The sequence below is a fragment of the Melanotaenia boesemani genome, chromosome 5, assembly GCF_017639745.1.
Source record: "Melanotaenia boesemani isolate fMelBoe1 chromosome 5, fMelBoe1.pri, whole genome shotgun sequence".
In the NCBI taxonomy this organism is placed as follows: Eukaryota; Metazoa; Chordata; class Actinopteri; order Atheriniformes; family Melanotaeniidae; genus Melanotaenia; species Melanotaenia boesemani.
Genome location: NC_055686.1, coordinates 2,288,607 through 2,313,302, shown reverse-complemented (window position 1 = coordinate 2,313,302; position 24,696 = coordinate 2,288,607). Strand labels below are relative to the sequence as shown.

At 43.6% G+C, this 24,696-nt stretch overlaps 2 protein-coding genes across 5 annotated transcripts in view; one reads left to right on the top strand and one right to left on the bottom strand.

Moving 5' to 3' along the window:
- Positions 1-24,696, bottom strand: part of LOC121640417 — a 1,195,287-nt gene that overhangs the window by 358,226 nt on the left and 812,365 nt on the right. The window lies entirely within an intron of this gene.
- LOC121640416 (muscle M-line assembly protein unc-89-like) overlaps positions 1-24,696 on the top strand; it is a 442,453-nt gene that overhangs the window by 52,923 nt on the left and 364,834 nt on the right. Inside the window, exons 7-13 of one of the 4 annotated variants that reach the window (XM_041986137.1) lie at positions 2,287-2,628; positions 4,766-5,107; positions 12,491-12,604; positions 13,529-13,852; positions 17,953-18,276; positions 19,556-19,888; positions 19,956-20,149. In XM_041986137.1, coding sequence (XP_041842071.1) covers positions 2,287-2,628; positions 4,766-5,107; positions 12,491-12,604; positions 13,529-13,852; positions 17,953-18,276; positions 19,556-19,888; positions 19,956-20,032 — 1,856 coding nt within the window. In that variant the 3' untranslated portion in view covers positions 20,033-20,149. Of the gene's footprint in view, positions 1-2,286; positions 2,629-4,765; positions 5,108-12,490; positions 12,605-13,528; positions 13,853-17,952; positions 18,277-19,555; positions 19,889-19,955; positions 20,150-24,696 lie in introns of those variants that run through there. The other 3 variants (XM_041986135.1, XM_041986134.1, XM_041986138.1) reach the window with 3 other exon arrangements.

Below are 24,696 nucleotides of genomic sequence, written 5' to 3'. Positions count from 1 at the left end.
CAGTATTTCAGACAGATGTTGCCCTTTTGGCACAACATAGGCGGAAAGTAAGACCAATTAAGGAACAAGATGTAGAGGGGCATAACATTCCAGTGAATCCTGGGGTGGATGATAAAAGCGGTGCTCAGGGAGGTGAGGTTTTGGGGTCCAGGCTAGAACCTCTGGGCTCAGACTTAAGTGTTTATGTTACCACAGCTGCAACTGCCAAGCAATGGGGAGTTCACTTTGTAAAGGAGGGGCCCACTCCCCCTCTAGCTGTGGTTCCGGCCCTGGAGCCGGATAAGGTTGGTCTTGAAGCAATCATTACTCCACGCCCACAGGCAGGAATAGGTAACCATCAGTCAGTACCAGGAGGACTGGGGTATGAACACTTAGCACGTATAACATCCTTAATGGTTGACCAGGTATGGGCTGCTGCTTGGAACACACTGGAAGGTCTATTGGAGATTGGGAAGGTTGTAAGTTCTTACCAGACCACGGTTAACACCCCTGTTGTGAATAAAGTTGCTTTTACACCTGAACCGCAGCCCACCGTGGTTGCTGATGGCCAACCAGACAGTGGGGTGGTTGAGTCATTCACTCTTCCCCCTCTAGGGTTAGATACTTTGGTAGATAGTTATCATGATAAAACATTAGAGGGGGGGGAGGATGTAAAGGGGCAACCGGAAGTACGAGGGTTTAGACCTAGTGAAGATTACTTATGGAAGGAAGCGATGGCCAACACTTGGTATCGCTGGGCTTGGCTGTCAGTAAAGGAAATGACTTCGGAGGAATGCATATGGTGCTCAAAGGCGCCTGGAGCCCCTCCGGTTGTTATCCCAGACAAGTACAACTCTTGGGAGTGTGCCCAGGAACAACGCCGGGTGTGTAAAAAGGAAGCGTTCAAGTCTACAACAACGAATGCTTTCTTTGGGCTCCCGATGTGTGGACAAGTGTGCTTAAAAAGGTTTTCCCTATTGTAAGTTTCAGAGTATCGTCTTAGGGCCGATTACTCTGAAATATTTGAAAGGGGGAAATGTGGAAGTATGAATGTATCAGAGCTGAGTTGAATAACAACAGGTGTAGCTCTGGTCAGCAGAATATTAATAGTATGACATTATAACATGATATCAAAATGATGTCAACCAGTCAGCCCTACAAGGCTGCATACCTGGGTACTGTGTGTCTGAAAATAGTGACAGGCAGGCTATATAAGCTTGGGAGAATGATTGTACGGGGTCTTTTGTCCTGAAGGGGTGTCCCCCTGGTCGGCCGAATAAAGGATCATTAAAGACCTCTGTCTGCAGACTCTTAATATCAGCAGCCCTTTTGATAAAGAATTTATCTACGACACCGCCACTGGTTGAACGTCCAGTCAGAGTGAAAACACCTCAGTTTATCCGATGGGAATGAGTTTTCAGTCTGATCAAGAGGGATGGTTTAAACCTTTCCATGATGTGATGAACAGGAAAAGCAGGTCTACACTCTTTCTGATGCTTTCTGTGGTGGAGGATCTTTCTGTACATCCTACACCATGAGGGTAGATAACATGATGAAGTTCAGGAAGTACTGCTCAGCAAGTACAACTAGACTGTGGAGGACATAACATTCAGTGGAAACTCTGAAAGACTTACAGATTATTGAGCATCTTGAGGGCTGAAAGACCCCAAACAATTAGTTAAAGCTGAGATTTGAAAAGTTGTTCCATCATGTAAGTGGAATTTCCACAGAGAATAACAACATCCCATGTAGTCACAGGAACATCAAGCTGCTTGGAGATGGTCTTATAACCTTTACCTTTAACATGCTTGTCTATAATTTTCTTTCTAATTTCCTGAAACAACTCTTTCCTTTGCTTCCTCTGGTCCATGTTAAGTGTGGTACATACCATGTCACCAAACAGCACAGTGACTACCTGTAGCCCTATATATAGGCCCACTGACTGATTACAAGATTGTAGACACCTGCGATGCTAGTTAGTGGACACATCTTGAATTAACATGTCCCTTTGGTCACATTATTTTCAGTCTTTTCTAGGGGTACCATAATTTTTGTCCAGGCCTGTTTCATTCATTTATTTTTTAAATAATTCAATTAAAGCATGGTTTAAAAGCAATGTCTGACTTTCATTGGGTAAATTTCATAGAATTTTTATTTATTATTACCTTTGTCAGATTCAGGTTATTTCTGTGACCATTGTGAGTTTTTCTTTCAATAACCGAAGGGGACCGACAATTTTGTCCACATGTGTATATGTTCCTCTCCGATCTCTTTAACCTCTCATTTGTGTTGTTTCCTCTCCTGCAGAACAGAGAAACATCACAGCTGAACCTGGACATGACATCTCTCTGCCATGTAGAGCTCGGCATGATGGAGACATCACAGCTGTGAGGTGGACCAGACCCGATCAGGAGCCAGAAGATATTCTTTTCTATGAAGATGGACGTTCTTTTCCAGACCACCAGCATTCATCTTACCAGAACCGGGTGGATCTTCAGGACAGACAGATGACGGATGGAAATGTGTCTCTGATTCTGAAAACTTTGACAATTAATGATTCAGGAATATATAAATGTAGAGTCCGACAGACAGGAACAGACACCATGCTTACAGAGTCCATCATCCATCTGAAAGTTCCTCCTCCTCCAGGTGAGTGTGTCTCTGTGTTTGTGCATTAGAGGTGAAGCAGCTTCCTGGTTGTTGATGTGAGAGTGAAACATCTCAGATCAGATATGTGTGTTTTCTAAAGATGAAAAGAATCCTGGTATTTTACATGTAGTGGTTTGAATCTCTAGTCCAGGTCAGACCAGTGTGGTCTCTCTGCAGTGGAGAAAGTGGGGGGGGCATTAGTTGTGTTTACATGAAGCACTTTTGATCTGGTTGAACGCAGTGGCGGCTGGCCAGCAGGGGGCGCTGGGGCGCCGCCCTCACCTACAAAGAGTCCATATTCCTGGTTACTACACAATTAAAAAAAACAAACTGTTAGGAATAATTTCGAAAGAAGATATGTGTAAAATAATGTATTTTTTTTTAGCTTTTTGTGCATGTTAAGCGCATTACACAGTGTTTCTTTTTAATGATTTTTCATTGAACAACACTTCCTGGTTGCGGGGGCGCCGGTCAAATGAATCCCTATTGTCAGCCTCAAACTTTTGACTAAAACGTCACTGGAGGCTGCGTTTTGATTGGTTCGTTAAAAATCTGCTTGTGGCGCAGCTCGGTGCGCCCCGGATACGCCCACTTTTCATCGTCAGCCAATTAGAATAGTTGAATTATGTTGCTTCAGTGTGTTTGGACAATGTCATGGTCAATTATACACTCCTGTATTTTAAGCCAGTGTGACGTACATCCGTAGTAGCAGAGTGAGTTGGAGACGAGTCTGTAGTAGCGTACGATTAGAAAGATGGCATGTGAAAGTGGAACCGGAATTCCCGAGCGAATTAATTCTGTAAAATATTTACAAGAGCACCCATTTTCAAGATGTTCTCTCGAGGAGAAAAAGAGGATAAAGGAGCTCGGGGCTGACCAGCCTGATCTGCAAGCACAGCAACAAAGCGGCGACCGCGGAAGAGCTTATACCCGGGCTTTTTCCCGCTCTTACTATGAAAAACGGAGTTGGCTTGCCGGTTGCGCCGTGAGTAACGCCTTTTTCTGCTTCCCTTGTCTGCTGTTTGAAAGTGTCGGCACCACCGAAACGTTGTGGACAAGCCATACACAGACTTCGTTTTTCTTTTCTTCCTAACTCTGTAACTGTATTGAAATTAAAGTGGCTAAGTTTTAAGTGTCAACTTTCCAAGAAAATTTGCGCCCCCCTAAAAAAAATTGTCATCAGCCGCCACTGGTTGAACGTCCAGTCAGAGTGAAAACACCTCAGTTTATCCGATGGGAATGAGTTTTCAGTCTGATCAAGAGGGATGGTTTAAACCTTTCCATGATGTGATGAACAGGAAAAGCAGGTCTACACTCTTTCTGATGCTTTCTGTGGTGGAGGATCTTTCTGTACATCCTACACCATGAGGGTAGATAACATGATGAAGTTCAGGAAGTACTGCTCAGCAAGTACAACTAGACTGTGGAGGACATAACGTTCAGTGGAAACTCTGAAAGACTTACAGATTATTGAGCATCTTGAGGGCTGAAAGACCCCAAACAATTAGTTAAAGCTGAGATTTGAAAAGTTGTTCCATCATGTAAGTGGAATTTCCACAGAGAATAACAACATCCCATGTAGTCACAGGAACATCAAGCTGCTTGGAGATGGTCTTATAACCTTTACCTTTAACATGCTTGTCTATAATTTTCTTTCTAATTTCCTGAAACAACTCTTTCCTTTGCTTCCTCTGGTCCATGTTAAGTGTGGTACATACCATGTCACCAAACAGCACAGTGACTACCTATAGCCCTATATATAGGCCCACTGACTGATTACAAGATTGTAGACACCTGCGATGCTAGTTAGTGGACACATCTTGAATTAACATGTCCCTTTGGTCACATTATTTTCAGTCTTTTCTAGGGGTACCATAATTTTTGTCCAGGCCTGTTTCATTCATTTATTTTTTAAATAATTCAATTAAAGCATGGTTTAAAAGCAATGTCTGACTTTCATTGGGTAAATTTCATAGAATTTTTATTTATTATTACCTTTGTCAGATTCAGGTTATTTCTGTGACCATTGTGAGTTTTTCTTTCAATAACCGAAGGGTACCGACAATTTTGTCCACATGTGTATATGTTCCTCTCCGATCTCTTTAACCTCTCATTTGTGTTGTTTCCTCTCCTGCAGAACAGAGAAACATCACAGCTGAACCTGGACATGACATCTCTCTGCCATGTAGAGCTCGGCATGATGGAGACATCACAGCTGTGAGGTGGACCAGACCCGATCAGGAGCCAGAAGATATTCTTTTCTATGAAGATGGACGTCCTTTTCCAGACCACCAGCATTCATCTTACCAGAACCGGGTGGATCTTCAGGACAGACAGATGACGGATGGAAATGTGTCTCTGATTCTGAAAACTTGGACAATTAATGATTCAGGAATATATAAATGTAGAGTCCGACAGACAGGAACAGACACCATGCTTACAGAGTCCATCATCCATCTGAAAGTTCCTCCTCCTCCAGGTGAGTGTGTGTGTGTGTGTGTGTGTGGATCAGAGGTGAAGCAGCTTCCTGGTTGTTGATGTGAGAGTGAAACATCTCAGATCAGATGTGTGTGTTTTCTAAAGATGGAAAGAATCCTGGTATTTTACATGTAGTGGTTTGAATCTCTAGTCCAGGTCAGACCAGTGTGGTCTCTCTGCAGTGGAGAAAGTGTGGGGGGGGGGGGGGGGGGGGGGGGGGGCATTAGTTGTGTTTACATGAAGCACTTTTGATCTGGTTGAACGTCCAGTCAGAGTGAAAACACCTCAGTTTATCCGATGGGAATGAGTTTTCAGTCTGATCAAGAGGGATGGTTTAAACCTTTCCATGATGTGATGAACAGGAAAAGCAGGTCTACACTCTTTCTGATGCTTTCTGTGGTGGAGGATCTTTCTGTACATCCTACACCATGAGGGTAGATAACATGATGAAGTTCAGGAAGTACTGCTCAGCAAGTACAACTAGACTGTGGAGGCAGCGGCGTAGCCATCATTTTAGAAGTGAGGGGGACAAATTGCTTAGAGGTCTATTGTGGTTTATCATCCTCTCACATTCAATTGCATCTATCCTTAGCAGCTAAAGAACCACATAACCACAAACAAAACAGCCCCAGGGAACCAACTTTAGTTCTTTAGATTTTGATAGTAAATAGTAATATATAGTATATCACTTTAAAGTCAAAATCTAACATCTAAAGCTGCCAAACTCTGGTTGAGCTAACATAGAATGACCCTGGAGCATCTACAGGGTGAGTAGCCAGGTAATTAAGTGCCAAATGACAACACTGAAAACAAAAAGTTCTGTAAAACACTTTTCCTGTTTAAAAAATCAGCACCAAAATTAAATGGAAGTGACAAGGTAACAGGGTAATAAGCCACATAATTTAATGGCAAGAAGCAACAAGTAAAAGTGACACAACAATAAATATATCAGCATTAAGATGATGCTAGTTTATCATTTATTTTATCATCAACGATGACAACACAGATGTGCAAAATTAATCAGTTAAAAAAATGGTATGACCAGAGCCTGCTGACTAAAACAGTAGTCGAATAATGTCTGCAAATCAACGAATAACAATTATTTATTTATTATTTAAAAATATGTACAAAACAACAATGAGCACAAATTCTGTGCAGATTGAGGAGTGGGTTTACTGCTAAGTGGTAGATTAGCCAAAAATTCAAGTAAGAGTTTTGTTTCTTTAGAGCAATATTATTTGCATAGAAGTAAAGAGTACTCATCCAATTAATTACTTAAGTAAGAGTAAAAATGTAGTGAAAATGTAGTAAAGTTAGTGAAAAAACTGAAGTATTGTGTAGCCTAATGTCTGATTTATTCATCAAATAACACTAATGTAATCATTCTTTTAAAATAATAATCAGTAATCAGCAAATAATGTACTTTAAACTTTAACTACCACTAAATAAATTTAATATTTGTAAACATTACAGTAAAAAGAACACAAATACATTTATATTCTTATTTTCTACCTAGAAGTGAGTAATCTTAGAGTAGCCAAAACCGTAGCCTAACGTTACTTGAGTAAAAGCAGCCTGTTGTTACTTTAGAATATTATTAAAGTAAAAGTAAAGATTATTTTGCAACAAAACAACTCTCAAGAGTACAATTTATCCAAAAAGTTATTAAAGTAAATGTCAGGGAGTAGATACCAGAGGTGGGAGATTGTGCTATCATCAAGTCATCCCCATGCCATGAATTAGTTCTGCCCAGCCATTGAAGCAGGTGATTCCAATCAACCAGCCCAGTGAACTAACCTGCGCTGAATGGAATTACCTGCCTAAATGGCTGGGCAGAACAAATTCATGGCATGGAGATGACTTGATGATGGCACAATCTCCCACCTCTGGTAGATACTACCACCTCTACCTTAACTAGCTAGCTTAGCTAACTAAACTGACATCTATCCGTCACCCTTTAAAGTCCTCATAGGTAATATAATATATAATATACAATATAGAACGTCTCTGTTTTAGCTAAACAGTATCTACATTCAACAGCATTACTCATCTTTCACGGTTTGTTTGGAAGAAACTTTCTAAAGTTTTATGCCTCTTGACTGGTTTGCTGAACTTTTCTGAAGATGTGAATCACACCAAAGACAGCCTGTCTCTGTTCACACACAGTGTTTGTTTGCTGCCTTAGCTTCCCTTGCTCATGGTGTGGCTCGGAAAAATGTGTTTCCACATGTTAAAATTTAATTAAGAGGTTGTAATGGCTGTAAAAAGTGCAGGGGACAGAGGTCAGAGATGTGGGAAGTGCGGGGGACATGTCCCCCGTGTACCCCGCGTCCGCTACGCCCATGTGTGGAGGACATAACGTTCAGTGGAAACTCTGAAAGACTTACAGATTATTGAGCATCTTGAAGGCTGAAAGACCCCAAACAATTAGTTAAAGCTGAGGTTTGAAAAGTTGTTCCACAGAGAATAACAACATCCCATGTGGTCAAGTCGGAATAAAGGATGGATCCATGGACTCTGTCATCATTTTCTCTTTCTCCTCTTTGCTTCTGTACCCTCTTTCTTCATCTGAAACTTTGTCTTTATCTTCACTTCTTCATGTGTGGCTCTCTCCATGTCTTCTTTACCTCTGACCCTCCTGGTCTCTCCACCATTCTTTCTTCTTTGTTTTTCGCTTTTTCCTCCTCATTCCTCACATTTTCCTTCAAAATCTGGAATTATCTCCACTTTTAATAAACCAAATGAAATTAAAACTGCAGTCAGGGATGAAGGTCCTCGCACCTCTGGTGCTGCTTCGGCCTATTGGATGTTAAAGAAACCAAATGGAACCAGAAGTCCTTCCTCACAGGTTTAACTGGTCAGCCTCGTTGCTGATACTGGTTACACAGAACTGAAACAAAAGCTACGTTTACATGACATTTTTAATCCCCCTTTAATTCAGAATAAAATTGAAATCCTCTTTAAAACGACCTTCTAACACCTCATTCCCAATGAGACTTAAATCCCAAGTAAGTGGCTGGTTTATTCTGATTAGAAATGTGAAATGAATAATTCTTCCATCATGTAAATGTTCATTTCGTTGTGCCAGATGTGCCAGGGGGCAGGTAGGAGGCAAGGTTTTTAAGTAGAGGGGCAGTTACGCTCCTGTAGATCTGCCCCTGTCTCTTTGTTGTCTCCTCACTCTGATGCTGGTGTGGAAGTGTAGCACTCAGGCTCATTTATGCTCCTTAAGCTGGATTTATACCTGCATGGCGTCTGCATATGGTAGGGTCGGTGCACCTGATGCGAGTGAAATGTGCCCTCACACTCCAGGTTCAAGGTTCAAGGAATCTTAATTATCCCGTGAGGGTAATTTGCTGTGCAGCAGGCTGTAAAAACAGTCAGTCAGTGCACAATTACCCAAACAACAATAAATATCTAAGTTCCTATCATTTACCTTCAATTTAGATCATTCTTAAAATGTATGGTTACAGTTCTTGTTGCAGTTTCTCTTCCACAGTAACCACAAAAATTCACCCAGAAATTAAGAAACACGTAATTACAAACCGACCAATCAAAAGGGAGTTCTTCCGTGTAACAGGGAGGGAGGCACATCAGGTCTGGAAGAGGTGTTGAGCCTCCACGGACCTGTGCAGAGCATTCAGCATTGGTGGCATAACCAACCTTAAGCTGACGCAGCACAAATATAAATCCGACTTTACGTGTGTAAATAGCGAACGTTGTCATACGTCGTCGTCATCATACTTCCATGCCTTTTGCCTTGCCATGGTTGTAAAGTCGGTTCATCCATAAGTGGGCAGTGCTAAGTTTAGAGTTCACTCCCGCAAGATGACATTAGTTTAGCAGCAGTAATGCGTCGCTATTAAGTTGTTTCCAATCGCCCACCACGGCCTAAACTTTATTTACCAATTCAATATGTTTTTTTCCTTGACTTCATGCTTCTTGTGATTTTCTTCTCTTTCTAATCATTTTCTTCTTCTCTAGTTTGTTTCTGGTCACGTCAGCTATTGTGCTCAGTACTGCCCCTGAGATTTCCAGTGGTATTCGTTCGTCTTCTGCGTCAAGTGATGGTTAGCTAAGCTCTGAGAAAACGGGACAAATTATGCCAGTACCAATGCAGAAGCAGGACAAAACTGTCCTTCAGTCTGCATATCCATCATCTCTGTTGAGCATAAATGGACCTTTACGCCGTCCTCTTTCCACACACAGTAAACACGGAGAACCGCCCCCCTTAACTTCCAGCCAATCAGAGACTTTAATTGAGATTCCATCATTCACTAAATTCATTGAGCTTTTGAAATGTTCAGTAAATGTCACCGCTGCAGTAACAAAGTTTTTATCTCAGCTGAACTCATTCTGTAACCGCGGTAACAATCTTAACATGATAGTTACATGTAATATGTCCCAGTGTGTTACAATATGAACTATGACCAGTATAAACAAAAATTAATAAATTGTAGTGGTTGGACCTCAGGGGGTGGGTTTGTTTGCATATTTCCCATCATGCTCTGTGGCACCTCTGCTATATTCTGGATAGTAAGTTAAATGACAAAGGTGCTCAGACAGAGCACATATATTGTTTTTTCCCCCGTGATAATTTTGTTTACCTATTTAATGTTTGGTGGAACTGTTCATGCAAAAGTATTTTTGTTAATCTCTTAAGATTTTATCTTCTCATCTCACAGTTCTGTGGTATATTTAATGAAACTGGTGCTGCTGGTCTTGGGCTACATCTAAAACTACTTTCAGAGAACTAACAGACCATAAAATTATACATCATTGTAGATATTTTGTCCACTTTGACATTTTTTCCTCATCTAAAGCTGTCTGTTATTTAGGTTATAATAGTACATGAAGCACAGTTTTGTTTTTATAAGAAAGTCGCTTTGAAAGTTTGTGAATTTAATTAAATTTTATCTGAAAGCATTTTAAAATGTTTAAATAACAGTTGTCTAGGCTGCCTAAAACACACCACAAAAAAAACTGTTTTGGCCCAGGACGGCCAAAGCAGACAGAGCAGCGGCCCACTCAGACCAGAGGGGCTCCCAGACTGGAGCCCCTTGGCTCGACGGGGCAGGGGCACCAGGCAGCACAGGGCGATGGTGAGCAGACCCAGCAGGCGCCAGATGCGGGCCGCATGGAGGGCAAGCACCCCACAGACCCAAGGGCCGCGGCCTGTGGCCGTGGTACCAGGAAGTGGACCCAAAAGCAGAACACTCAGAGAGGCAAGGGGGAAAGTGCAATAAGTACTGTGGCGTGGTCCAGGTCAGGATGGTTCTTCCTATGAGAGGACAGAGGATTATTGTTGGTCTGAGAAGGTGTGGGGTAATGTCTGCTGAGGCAGCAGCTTACTGTGTTCCATAGGTAGACCAATGGTGGAGGAGTAGCCAAGAGATGGTTTCTAGTGGTGGTGATATGAGCTTGGTTGCAGGCAGGGCGAGCAGGCAGGCAGGCGGCTTGGTATGATGAGTAGTTCAAATCCTGGGTGCTGAGGTTAACTGAAGGATAGGGATGTTATGCTCCAGCCGATCTGCTCGATCACGTGTCGAGCATGTGACACGGAAGTGTTGCGAGCATTGTCTCTGAGCATTGATTCAGCATGCCAAAAGTTACGTGATAGACCAAACGAGGCCTCGTTACGTCATCAGCGCGTATCGAGCAGCAAGCGGGATCTTTGAAGGGACCGGGCTTGTCAATCTCTCAGATTTCAAACACTGAGGAGATCGCGGGTTTATAAGAGGAGATTCTGTAGCGATTGTGCGACATTTAGGAAAAGCATCACATCAGCATGAGCTTATATTGAATCACATTTAGCTTTTAGTGATTTGGGGAAACAAAGGTCTGCGCGAGACGCCGTTGCCATGGTAACTGCTGAAGGAGCTCGGAGTATGAGAGAAGGACGGAGCAGGCGGTGCCTTCAACATCACAGGTAAGCTTAATTCCCCTTTCTTTGTATAGATGTTTTTAAATAGTCTTGCAAAGAGCAGACTTTAAAGTTAATCATAAACTTCAACCAGAAGAAGCTGCAGAGAAAAAACCACCACCTGCAGGACCTTAGACACCAAGCTGGTTTCTGATCACCATCAGCAGAGAATTTAATGATTTTAAACTTGGTTAATTACAATTTTGTTCTTGTGTTTCTTTCAGGTGCAACCTCTCCAAAGCTGGAGAGGTAGTGTACCAGAAGAGGAGCAGACTGAAGCCTGACAGAAAATACGTTTTTAAATAAAAATCTATGACACATCACAAAGTTACTAAAGTTTTTTTTCTCATAATACATTTCAAGATTCAAAGTGTCTTTGTCATTTGCAAAGTAAGAAAACAAGTTTCCCTGAACAATGAAAATCTTACTTTGCCGTCCAACCTGAATGCCATAAATTATAAAATAAAAATAAACAATTTGAAAAAAAAAAAAAACAAAACTAGAAGATAAAAAAAATACAAAAAAAACTGAGTAAATAATCTATGTACATAAATGTGCAGTGTGCACCTTTAACGACAATCAGCTATACAAAAGAAAACAACTCATGAGGTAGACGATAACACGCATTTCTATTATAAATAATAAGACACATAAAACTGTAAACACTTTTATTACAACTGTATAAAATAACTAACACAGTCACTATACCCGTAACACAAACACTCCTTCCCTCATGCCTTCCCACTGAGTAACTACTATCATTACAGATTGTTTACTTAAGTTACACCACAGTTCTGTTACCTAAACAAATGTTACCTAATACCCCTCCTTGTTATTTATATGAACAACAGAGAATAAATATTTACTCGGATGGTAGATTACGTATCGTTTTTTTGAACACATATTCAAAGTTCAGATAGGAATGACAGATGTGAGGTGTCAGTGCTGTCCTTCTGATACATCAGACTCCCACAGCCAGCAGATGGAGCTCTTTGGTTTGGTCAAATGATTCAGAACACTAAGCCATTTTCATGCATTTGTGTCAAAGTTGGCTCGATGATTCATGAGGCCTCGCTTTCACCATCCCTACTGAGGGATCAAGGTCTTAGGCTGTAGATCAGAGATGACAAGGTCAGTAATCCCAGAACAAGGTACAAGATTGATCGTAGGAAGAGGCCTGATTACCACGCTGCATAGAATGACAATCTGGCGAAGACTGGAGCTCCTTCTTGATCCTAAATAGCCGGGAGTAAAGCCGGCTAATGAGCATGCTGATGAGCTGCAGGTGGTATCAATTGTGGCTCCAGCCTCCGCCCTCCGTCCCCATGGCAACCTGCTCAGCCCTATCTGTAAACTCAGACACACATACACAAAGAACCATGACAAAAGGTCAGAGATGTAGATACAGGTTAAAAATGTAGGTACAGGTCAGAAGTCATAACTCTTCATTTTTTCCCACAGAACCATCCACTTCATCATGGACCATGGGCCATCCTGCTCTTCTGGTTCTCCTGGTTCTGGTTCTTATCGTCTCTGCTGGTGTTTTATACCATTTTAGGTTCTATTTCATGTCAGGTGAGTCTCTAAAACTACACTACCCATAATGCTGATGGTCAACATGAGTCTTCTTGTGGTTCTCTGACAGTCAGATTTGTTCCAGAAGCTGAGACAGAAATGTGAAGAGAAAGTTCAAGTTTTGTTCCAGAAGTCAGGAAAGCTCCTTCAGACTGAGTCCTTCACCAGTAAAGCAGCTCCACATCATGACTTTACCAAACAGAGTTGAAGCTTCACTGCATTTATCTCACACAGAGTCTCCATGTGGAGCAGCTGTTCTTCTTCTGTGGTGGTAAACAGCTGGATGCAGCAGCTTCATGTTCCTCCTGGAGCTGAGGTCAGTCGTGGTGGAGTTCAGCTTCAGATGGTTCAGATCTTCATGTTTCTGAGCTGATGTGTGTCAGATATGTGGAGGATCAGCCACCATCTGTTAAAGGAGTGGAGAGGTCTCAGCTCTCTGATGGTCTGTATTTATATAGCGCTTTTCTGTACCTGTACGATACCCAATCACATTCACCCATTCACACACTGAGCTCCAGAGGCCAAGGTTTGAACCGGCAACCCTCAGACTACAAGACGACCACTCTACCCAGTGAGCCACGCCGCCCCTGATTTTTATCTGCTCCACTCTCTCCTCACCCATCCATTCATCTGACTGTTTCCTCCTTGGCTTCTGACTTCTTCTTTGGTAGCTGCTCAAAATGTCCAGAAGAAAAAAACAGGTCTTCAATAGAAACCAGTTTCACTGGTTTCTGACAGACATGTGACGTACGTCAGGTGAGCTCAGGTCACCTGGTTGATCCACGTCCTCAAAGAAACTTCTTCTGTCTGAACACTGAGAGTCCTCCACCAGCATGAAACCCAGAGACCAGGATGAGAGACGGTCATGTGACCATCAGAGCTGCTGCTGCTGTCTGTACAGCTGATGCTGTTTGTTTCTCTCAGTCTATAAGGTGGAGGTGGAGTCAGGGGTGGAGTCTGTCCTGCTGCCCTGCAGAACCACAGTTCACCTGCCTGGAGACGCTAAAGTGGAGTGGACGGACGGTAACAGGACGGTCCATGTGTACCAGAACGGTTTTGACCAGCTTGAAGACCAGCACCAGGACTACAGAACCAGAACAGTGATGGAGAGAAACCCTCTACGATCTGGAGACCTCAGTCTGACTCTGAAACTCCCCACATATGGAGACAATAGGATCTTCACCTGCAGCGTCTACAGCAGGGAGGGAAACATCCTGATGAAGAAACAAGTTCTGCTCACAGTCAGAGGTCAGTGGTTTAAATCTGATGTTTGAGTATTTTTCTTCAAAATCAGGATTTATTTTATTAAAATGTTTTTTACTCTATGTCAACTTTAACGGTTCATAAAAGTAAAATTATCAACATATTACTGATTTTCTTCAGTTTTTTTCTATTTGCTAGTAGGTTAGCTTGACACTTAACATCACATAAAGAGCTCCTTATCTCCTCTAAAGAACCTAATTTAGCTTAAAAATTAGGCCAATGCGTCCAGCTTGAATCAACACTATAGGTGTTTAATGTCTTCGTATGCAGGGTAAATGTTTGTTTAAACATCTTTTGATATGCTTAAAACTGCTACTCTACGGCTGAAGACTGCTGCCGTGCTGAGAAGTGATGTGCAGATTCAATACCTCCAATTCCAGCTTTTTATGTTTTAGAATCTAATTTCCATGTTAAAATTTTGATATTTTGTTAATCTTGGATAAATATGTAGTTTATCACGGTCTGGAAAACAGTGGAAAATAACAATGTCAGGATCTTGTGTAATTTAAACCCAGTTGGTAGAAACTACTTTTTGGCATAAGGCACAACGTATTGGCGCGGCAGCCTGCATCTGACTAAAGGCGGATTTATGTTTGTGCAGCGTCTGAGTGCGGTGAGTGTGCCATCATCAGGAATGTCAGAGAGAATCATGTCCATTTCAGAGACAAACTCATCTATACTGCCACCTGGAGGCGGTAAATGACCAGAATGTATGCAGTGATGGTGTAGAAACCTTTACTGGTGATACTCAAGTGATGAGCAGGTAGCCATAGGACGGAGAGGTAAAGTTCCACTTTTTAGAAATAAGAATGCTTGTTCCACCTCCTCGTCCAGCTGAGCGAGGTGTTTGGGTAAATTCTGCATTGACAGAAAGGGCAGCTGGTGTAGCTGTGTTTTCTGGACAGATCCAGGTTTCAGTCAGGGCTAGGACCTGAATGTCTGAGAGATTTATTAATGAACTGATAAATTCTGTTTTGTTCACTGTGGACTGACAGTTTCAGAGACCGATGGTCTGGAGGATGTGGCCGACGTGCATGCCAATGGAAAGGACAGGTTTTACGGATTGTGGTGTCTCTGAGGGACACATCTTGGTTTGTACCATGTCTGACAGGGATGGGTTTGAAGCATATTGCGCATTGATTTGGTTGTGAGACTGTTTGAACTTATGCCTTTACTCGGTGGACTTGCGCAGGTAGACTCAGAGGTCTTTACCCTTAGTGGTCTTAACTCGACGTAGGCTGACACAATGGCTGACGCCTAACTGACGCCTCAGCGCACCATGTGTGGTAAAGTACCTGAAGCTGACACAGCTGATGTCACATTGATTTCAACCGGCCGAAACCGCCTCTATCTGCTTTGCCCTGAGCAGTACACAGTGGGTGTGACCCGCATCACGGCCTCACCTGGTTGTAGAGAGAAGGTGCTAACGACAGAGCCCCACACCAGCAATGTAAACAATAACCTGAAACCAAGACAGAAACTCAAGCAGTAAATTCTCCTAACTGTACCAACCCTGATTGAAATCAGTGCTTGATGTGCTGAAGTTAAACAAATTCTCTCGTTTATATGGGATTTTTCTTAAAATCACCACCACTGCTTACATCAGAAGACTTTGAAAAGACTTGCAAAAGACTTTAGAAAACTACCAGTTCACACCTGCTCACATCTAAAGACAAATGTTCAGCGTCTTCAGTCTTAGCCTAGTCTCAGACTGAGATTTTTCAAAAGACCGTGAATCACTATTTATAAGAGTACAACTAGATTCTTTTAGCATTTTTGTGATATGTTGGACAGCTGACATGGAACAGGGCTGATCTACCCACAGCAAAGCAAACAAAGGGAGAGTTTCCCTCCAAGATCAATAAGGAATTACACATCACTATTAAGTGTGCCTTTGCATCCTTTGCATTTCCTAACCCTCCACCAGGTGTTCCACCGACTCATCAGAATCTGGAGTTTCTGTTCTTCTCTCATTTGTATACTGTAACACTTAAATGATCCCCAGCAGACATTTACTTCTAATAACCATCCGCTCCTCTGCCTCGATGGTCCACCTATGATGATTCATCATCAGTCTTTTTTGTTCTTTTTGTTGTTGTTCTGACTGTCAGGATTCCTGTTTTTCATTTTGTCAGAGCTCATCTGTTGGTTGTTTGTGTTATGTCACGGCAACATTTGATATTGTTGCAGACCCAAGATTAGAGACAGACTGACATGAAACAGCCCAGATTACCAGATTAAGTCTAATGATCAAGATGGCGGGGGCACACTGTGACTCCAGGAAGATACCTAGATTTACTAAAGATGATGTGAGAGCTTCTTCCAGAGGAGCCGTTTGTACCAGCAGAGCTTCCATCTTTCCTCTCTGCCGTCGCTCAATGACTTGCTCTGTCACTAACTAGGTGTGTGTGAACCAGCGAGCAGGTGTGTGTGTTGCATCAGTGGAAGCAGAGAAACACTCGGAGCCAACAGGTGAGTCCACAGAGTCCAGAGAAGCTCTGAGAGAGGTCACATGATGGAAGCAGGAGGAACCCCAGCTGTTCTACTGGCTAAGTGCTGCTCATTAACAGAAGAAGCCACATCAGCAACCTGAGCTGCTCCTCATCACACTGATGTTTGTTCACACTGCATCCTGATTGGTCCACATCTAGCAACACCAACACACACTGATTATGGGATGTTGCTGCTCTGCTTCCATCTGGATTGTTCTTCCATGTTCAAAGACGTCTCAGAGCTCCTCTTTGGGAGAAGATTTAACTGGAATGAAAGTCCAGATTCAGACTGGAAGAACTTCTCCACCATCACTTCAACAGTCTTCATCCATTTACTCTGAAATGTGGCGTTTAGGTGGAGGACTCCAGAACATGAGGACACCTTCATCATGTGGCTTCATCATCACTGACTGATGACATCATGTGTTTAGTTTTCCAGGAAAAGTTCCAGAGAATTTTCTCTTTTTTCCCAGTGTGAGAGTTTCCATGAAGGCAAAGACAAATTTATTTGTACAGTACATTTCATGTACAAGACAATTCAAAGTGCTTTACATAAAACATTACAGCAGAATGCAGAAACCAATACAAGTGTATTAAAAAAAACAAAGATTAAAAGAACCAGATCCAGATCTGGACTCTAAATAAAAACTAGTTCCATGCAGCAGAGAACAGGTGGGTCTTTAACCTGGATCTAAATAAACTGAGTGTTTCAGCTGATCTGAGGCTTTCTGGGAGTTTGTTCCAGACATGTGGAGCATAGAAGCTGAATGCAGCTTCTCCATGTCTGGTTCTTACTCTGGGAACTGATAAGAAACTGGATCCAGATGACCTGAGGGTTCTGGTAGGTTCATACTGGGTCAAGAGGTCTCTGATGTATTTTGGTCCTAAACTTTCAGAGCTTTATAGACCAGCAGCAGAACTTTAAAGTCTATTCTCTGACCAACAGGCAGCCAGTGTAAAGACCTCAGAGCTGGACTGATGTGGTCCAACTTCTTGGTCTTAGTGAGGACTGGAGCAGCAGAGTTCTGAATCAACTGCAGGTGTCTGACTGATGTTTTGATAAATATCAGTCCGGCTTCCGACCTCATCACAGCCCTAAAACAGCTCTGGTCAAAGTGTTAAATGACATTAGGTTGAATACTGATTTTGGTCTAGTATCAGTCCTGGTTCAGGTCTAGTATCAGTCCTGGTTCTGTTGGATCTCAGTGCTGCGTTTGATACTGTAGATCACAGAATCCTGTTGCACAGGTTGGAAAACTGGGTTGGACTTTCTGGAGCAGTTCTTAACTGGTTCAGGTCCTATTTAGAAGGCCGGAGTTATTTTGTTACTATCGGCAGCTATGAATCCGAGCGAGTGGCCATGACTTGTGGAGTCCCCCAGGGGTCAGTCCTTGGACCTCTTCTGTTCAACTTGTATCTGCTCCCTTTGGGTCAAATATTACAGAACTATAGCATTAGTTATCAAAGTTATGCAGATGATACACAACTTTATGTGTCTCTGTCACCAGATGACTGCAGTCCAATACACTTAATGTGTCAGTGTCTGGAGCAAATAAACACCTGGATGATGCTGATGCTGTTTGTTTCTCTCAGTTCCACAGGTGGAGGTGAAGTCAGGGGCGGAGTCTGTCCTGCTGCCCTGCAGAACCACAGTTCACCTGCCTGGAGACGCTAAAGTGGAGTGGAAGGATGGTTACAGGACGGTCCATGTGTATCAGAACAGTTCTGACCAGCTTGAAAAACAGGACCAGGTCTACAGAACCAGAACAGTGATGGAGAGAAACCCTCTACAATCTGGAGACCTCAGTCTGACTCTGAAACTCCCCACATATGGAGACAATAGGACCTTCACCTGCAGAGTCTACAGCAGGGAGGAAATCATCCTGATGAAGAAACAAGTTCATCTCATAGTCAGAGGTCAGTGGTTTAAATCTGATGTTTGAGTATTTTTCCAATCAGCTGATCAGTTGTGATCAATACTGATCAGAGTGTGTTTAGAAGGTGGAAGTGAAATGTGTGTGTGTGAGAGTAAATGTGACTGAATGAGTCCAGCATTTAGCTGCTGGTTGTCATTGAACAGGAATGAAGTGAACCTGTTAACTCAGGATCAGGATGGAGGCCACGCCTCCACCTCTGATCACCTGCTGAGCCTCTTATACCTGCTCCACCCACTCACACTGTAACGAATTGCTGTAAAAAATATGGTAGAGTTTCACAGTGACTGGTTTTCATTAATACAGTATAATGCTGTGAACATAAATCCTTTCAAAGGACACCCAACGTTTTATTGGACGAATGGATGACGTGCAGAGTTGTACTGTAACTTTAAAAAATACAGTTGCATTATGGGATGTTTAATGGTTATCAGCAGAGCTGCCAAATTTTCAATAATCTTTGGTATATTTTTGGTTGCTACATACACGGCGGCAAGACATAACAATCACTTTGTCTCATTTTCTGCAGGTTTAAGCCTAAAATATTACATTTAGGAGTAACACCATGTAAAAAGTTTACAAATAGTTCATTAAAATAACCAACGGAAACTTCCAAATAAAACAGAAAACAACTCAGCAACAGAAGTCACACTAGGACAAAACACAGGGAGCTTCAAAGCAATAATAATTTTTCTAGAGGCCTTAATTAACAGCTGATCAAGGTAGTGAGGAAGTATGAAAATGGATTCAGCATGAAGGGGCGTGCTGAAGACACGAACACTGCTGCATGCTCAGACCTGCCCTGCCATGGACGAAGTTTCTCATTAAATTTGAAATAACCAGGTCAGTTGTTCATTGCACATGAAAACACAGGCACCCCCCTCAGTAATCCCCACCGCAGTGTGAAGTGGAAATGTGAGTGTGAGGGAATTTCTCCTCCACATCTCTGAGATCAAACGCTGCAGAAAGGATCTGATGCTGATGCTGAAGAAATGAGGCTGGAAAGCTGCTTCTCAGATGTGGTGTTGATGTGAAGCTGGAGTCTCTTCACTGATCCAGTTTCTCTTCTTCTCTGCAAACATGATGTTTGTGATGTGAAGAAGAAGAAAGAGCAGCTGCAGCTTTAAATCCACTCACTTCTTCATGGATCTGCTTCTGCAGCAGCTTCTTCACACTGGATCATCTGATCTTCACTCACTGTTTGATCCCACTTTCTGATCACTCATCAATAAGCTGATCAGCTGATTTTCTTCTTCTTTCAGTCTGGCGGGTGGAGGTGGAGGAGGGGGCGGAGTCTGTCCTGCTACCCTTTAGAACTACACCTGACCTGCCTGAAGACGCTGATGTGATGTGGTGGCGCTTGGAATCTGAACCAGTAATGAAGGTCCACATGTACCACAATGGTTCTGATAAAACTGGAGACCAAGACCAGGTCTACAGAACCAGAACTAAGATGCATCAAGATCTTCTGAAAACTGGAGACCTCAGTCTGACTCTGAAAAACCCGAAACTTGGAGACAGTGGACGGTACAGATGTGAAGTCAGGAGGAGACAAGATCTCATAAGATACAAAACAGTTCTGCTAACAGTCAAAGGTTTGTTAACATGTTTATTTGTTTTTTGTTTTTTTGTCTGTCTGACTGTGTTGTGTCTCCTCTGCAGGGAGAGTTTGGGTCCAGGATCAACCAGAGGACATCAGGAACAAAAGCAGATCCGATGATCCGACTCAGTTCGTGTGATGTGACATGTTGATCAGCTGCAGTGTTCTAGACTCCAGAACAAGCAGCTGTTTTGGACTGTGCTGTGAACTGTGACAGAGGTCTCACTCTGGAGGAAACTGGTGTTTACTTCAAGCATATATTTGGAATTAACACAACTGTCTTTAACAAAAAGTTTTTTTTCTTGTTTAGTTTTTTTTTTTAACTTTTCCTGTCCAGCATCATAGCAGCAAAATGATAATCTGGTTTCTGTATCGTGCTGAACAAATTTGCTCTGCCAAGGGGAGGCCTATGGGTAAGGCTCCTCTTGATAATGTGATTAATTTATTTATTTATTTACTTTGAATCACAGAATCTATGTAATCTTGCTGGACCTGACCGGAGGGGACAGAAAAAGATGGAAAATAGCAAAAAAAGAGCAAAAGGGAAAGAAGAAAGGAGACAAAAAGATCACAGACAGAAGGAAAACGACCCTTCAATCCACACCATCACCAGACAACAAACTGTTACACCTGTACATGAACACATCAGAAAATTTCCTACAACTTTTACAAAAGCAGAAACACACACACAGAAAAAAAAAAAAAAAAAAAAACAGGGCTGTCATTAAGAGTTTTTAAATAATAACCAAATCAAATCAAAAAGACATAACAGCGACCAGATACTAACTCACAGGAAAAATACAAACATTAAAAAAAAATAATTATTGCTTAGTATTAAAACCCACTAGACAACTCAGTGACTGTCAGCATGCAGAGCATGAGAAACAAGGAGTGATCAGTGATGAAGAGTGGTGAGTGAGATCATGCAAATGCGACCTCGCCTCCACGGAGGCCAGAGGCAGACCAGGGCCTGGGCCGGGCCCTCAGCAGCAGACCTGGAGCACCAACCCATGCTACCCCACCACAAAGACGACTCCAGCCCCACCCGAAGGGCGGCAGAGGAGAGCCCCAGCAAGAGCCCCCCACGGTCCCGGGGCACAGGCCCCAGTGGGCCAAGATCAGCAGCCGCCAGCCCCGCCAGGGACCGGCCACCCAGGGCAGCCCAAGCGAAGGGCCCAGGGCCCCAGGAGCCCAGAGGCGGCCGTCCCACCCCCCAAAGGCAGAAGGCCCGCAACATGCCTAGGAGGACCAGGCCCCCACAGACAGCCACCCGGCGTAGGGCAGCACACACCCCGATGTTCCAGCCGCACACCCCGGAAACCAGGGTGCTATCGGCCCCCTCCCCCCACTCCCCACCTGCACCCTATATAACCCCACGCTCACACTCTCCCTCTTTCTGCACCCACAATCACTCACCACCACACAATCACACCACACACAACCCACCCACCATGCCCCGTGGGGGACACCCAAGGCGGACCAGCGGACAGCGAGCCCCAAGCACCCCCGCTTAACCCCTTGACCCAACCCCCATAGAGCCAGCAGCCCACCAGCGCAGCCACCCCGGGACCCGGCCTTTAGTGGCATTAGGCACCCCTGCTCCCCAGGAGGCCCCCCAGGGCAAGACAGGCCAGGAGAGGCCGCCCCCCATGACTGGGCCATCCCGGGACTGCAGCCAGTGAGCCGCCACCCACCCCAGAAAGTTCCTACCCTCCCACATCCCTAACGGGGAATGAGAGGATGGGGACAAACAAACAGGCAGAATGGCCAGTGTGAACAGTCGTCCCCTCACAGATGACAATCTGTATGAGCCAAATAGTCCTGAACCACTGACTCCCAAACATCTCCTGACTATGAAACCTGTTGGAGCCTTGCCACCCCCTGCAAAATTCATCAGAGGACATGTATACACGTAAGAGGTGGCGTCCTGTTCAGTATCTGGCAGAGCAATTTTAGAGTGGCTGGAGAAGAAAATATTTCTCTAACATTGCCACCAGACAACGCTGGCATGCTCCAAAAAGAGACCTGAAGGTTGGTGACATCATCTTGGAAAGGTCAGAAGATCTGTCTCGCAATGAATGGAGAGTAGCTAAGGTTGTTGAGACAATTACTGATGTGGATGTACTGAACTTGAAATTCAGTCTCCATTTTCTAAAAGGGGAAACCCTCATTCAGTTCTCTGGAAAGTCACCACTGAATTCAGCAAACACAAACATAGTCTAAGTCTGGTGAGGTAAAGTGATCTTCATTTAGGTTTATAGATTGTAAGGGATGGCTGAGAGTTTATGAGTTGATCCACGTGGAATGGAGTGCCACACAGCGGGTAGTTCCTCTACAGAGCTGTAGAGGTCCTTCAGAAGTCTGCTCCTGATAAGAGTGGTTGAATAAACCTATAATCTGGATTCTGTGAAGAGGTTCACCGTCTAGAAGAAGGGATGCCCATCTATGGGCACAATGGATAACCAAGACTCCCAGCATCAACATCCTCCTGACTGTGAACATCCATGTTACAAATATGGAAGAAAAAAGAAAAACAAAGCTGCAGTTTTGAAACAGACGTTATTGACTGAACAGACCAGAGCCATGAAGTTTAGATTGTGTTTAGAAGTGCGATTTTAATGTTGGACGCTGTGTCCAAATTAACCTTTTGACTCACCGGCCAAGATGGCTGGTAGATGAAAAAATCCAGCAGCCAAATATATTTTTTACTGGCCAAATTATTAAATTATTGTACACACACATACCTCTACGCACATGTTATTTCTATAATACTATGTTGTGTTGTATCCAAACTGAAAGTGGAAGTCAAAGGAAACAAAGGAAACAAGAAAAATGGTTTTATTTGATGAAGTGTTAATGTCTAAATTCATTAACTAAAACATAATAAGATTCCTCCCTCTCTACTCTTGGTGCTTTTACACAGTCTGTGAAGTCTGGCCTCCTGCTCCTAACTGTCTTTGTGCCACAGCATTACAGCCTTGGTGTGATCATACTCCCTGATATTTGCTTTTTATTTTAATGCTTAAAAAAATAAACTTAACAAAAAATGATGGTAAATAAATTTAAAGCTTACTGATCTGATTCATGACAAATCAGTAATATTGAATATAAATAGCCTATCAATATGGATAAAAGCTGATTTATAATATAATAATAACTGATCAATACAATAATAATAAGTATCATTATTATTATAATGATAAGTTAATTGGTTGACAGCTGTCGTCACTCCTTACGCTGTATCCTGCTTTTCACACTGTGTCCTCCTCCTCAGACTGTATCCTCCTCCTTAGAGCCTCCTCATCCTCACACTGTATCCTCCTCCTCACAGCATCCTCCTCCTCACACTGTATCCTCCTCCTTAGAGCATCCTCAGTCTTAAACTATATCCTCCTCCTCACACTGTATTGTCCTTGTTACACTGTGATCTCCTCCTTACACTCTGATCTCTTCTTCACACTGTGTCCTCCTCCTTACAGCCTCCTCATCCTCACACTGTGTCCTCCTCCTCCTTACAGCCTCCTCATCCTCACACTGTGTCCTCCTCCTCCTTACAGCCTCCTCATCCTCACACTGTATCCTCCTCCTCACACTTTGTCCTCCTCCTTACAGCCTCCTCATCCTCACACTGTATCCTCCTCCTCACACTGTATCCTCCTCCTCACAGCATCCTCCTCCTCACACTGTATCCTCCTCTTCACACCATCCTCCTCCTCACACTGTATCCTCCTCTTCACAGCATCCTCCTCCTCTTCACAGCATCCTCCTCCTCACACTGTATCCTCCTCCTCACACTGTGTCCTCCTCCTCACACTGTGTCCTCCTCCTTACAGCATCCTCCTCCTCACACTGTATCCTCCTCCTCACAGCATCCTCCTCCTCACACTGTATCCTCCTCCTTACAGCGCCCACCTTCTCACACTGTATCCTCCTCCTTAGAGCATCCTCCTCCTCACACTGTATCCTCCTCCTCACACTGTGTCCTCCTCCTTAGAGCATCCTCCTCCTCACACTGTATCCTCCTTCTCACACTGTGTCCTCCTCCTTACAGCCTCCTCATCCTCACACTGTATCCTCCTCCTCACACTGTATCCTCCTCCTTACAGCATCCTCCTCCTCACACTGTATCCTCCTCCTCGCACTGTATCCTCCTCCTTACAGCATCCTCCTCCTCACACTGTATCCTCCTCCTTACAGAATCCTCCTCCTCACACTGTATCCTCCTTCTCACACTGTATCCTCCTCCTTACAGCCTCTTCATCCTCACACTGTATCCTCCTTCTCACACTGTATCCTCCTCCTTACAGCATCCTCCATCTCACACTGTGTCCTCCTCCTTACAGCCTTCTCATCCTCACACTGTATCCTCTTCCTCACAGCATCCTCCTCCTCACACTGTGTCCTCCTCCTTACAGCGTCCTCCTTCTCACACTATCCTCCTCCTTACAGCGTCCTCCTTCTCACACTGTATCCTCCTCCTCACAGCATCCTCCTCCTCACACTGTATCCTCCTCCTTACAGCATCCTCCATCTCACACTGTGTCCTCCTCCTTACAGCCTCCTCATCCTCACACTGTATCCTTCTCCTTACAGTATCCTCCTCCTCACACTGTGTCCTCCTCCTTACAGCGTCCTCCTTCTCACACTATCCTCCTCCTTACAGCGTCCTCCTTCTCACACTGTATCCTCCTCCTCACAGCATCCTCCTCTTCACACTGTATCCTCCTCCTTACAGCGTCCTCCTCCTCACACTGTATCCTCCTCCTTACAGCATCCTCCTCCTCACACTGTATCCTCCTCCTC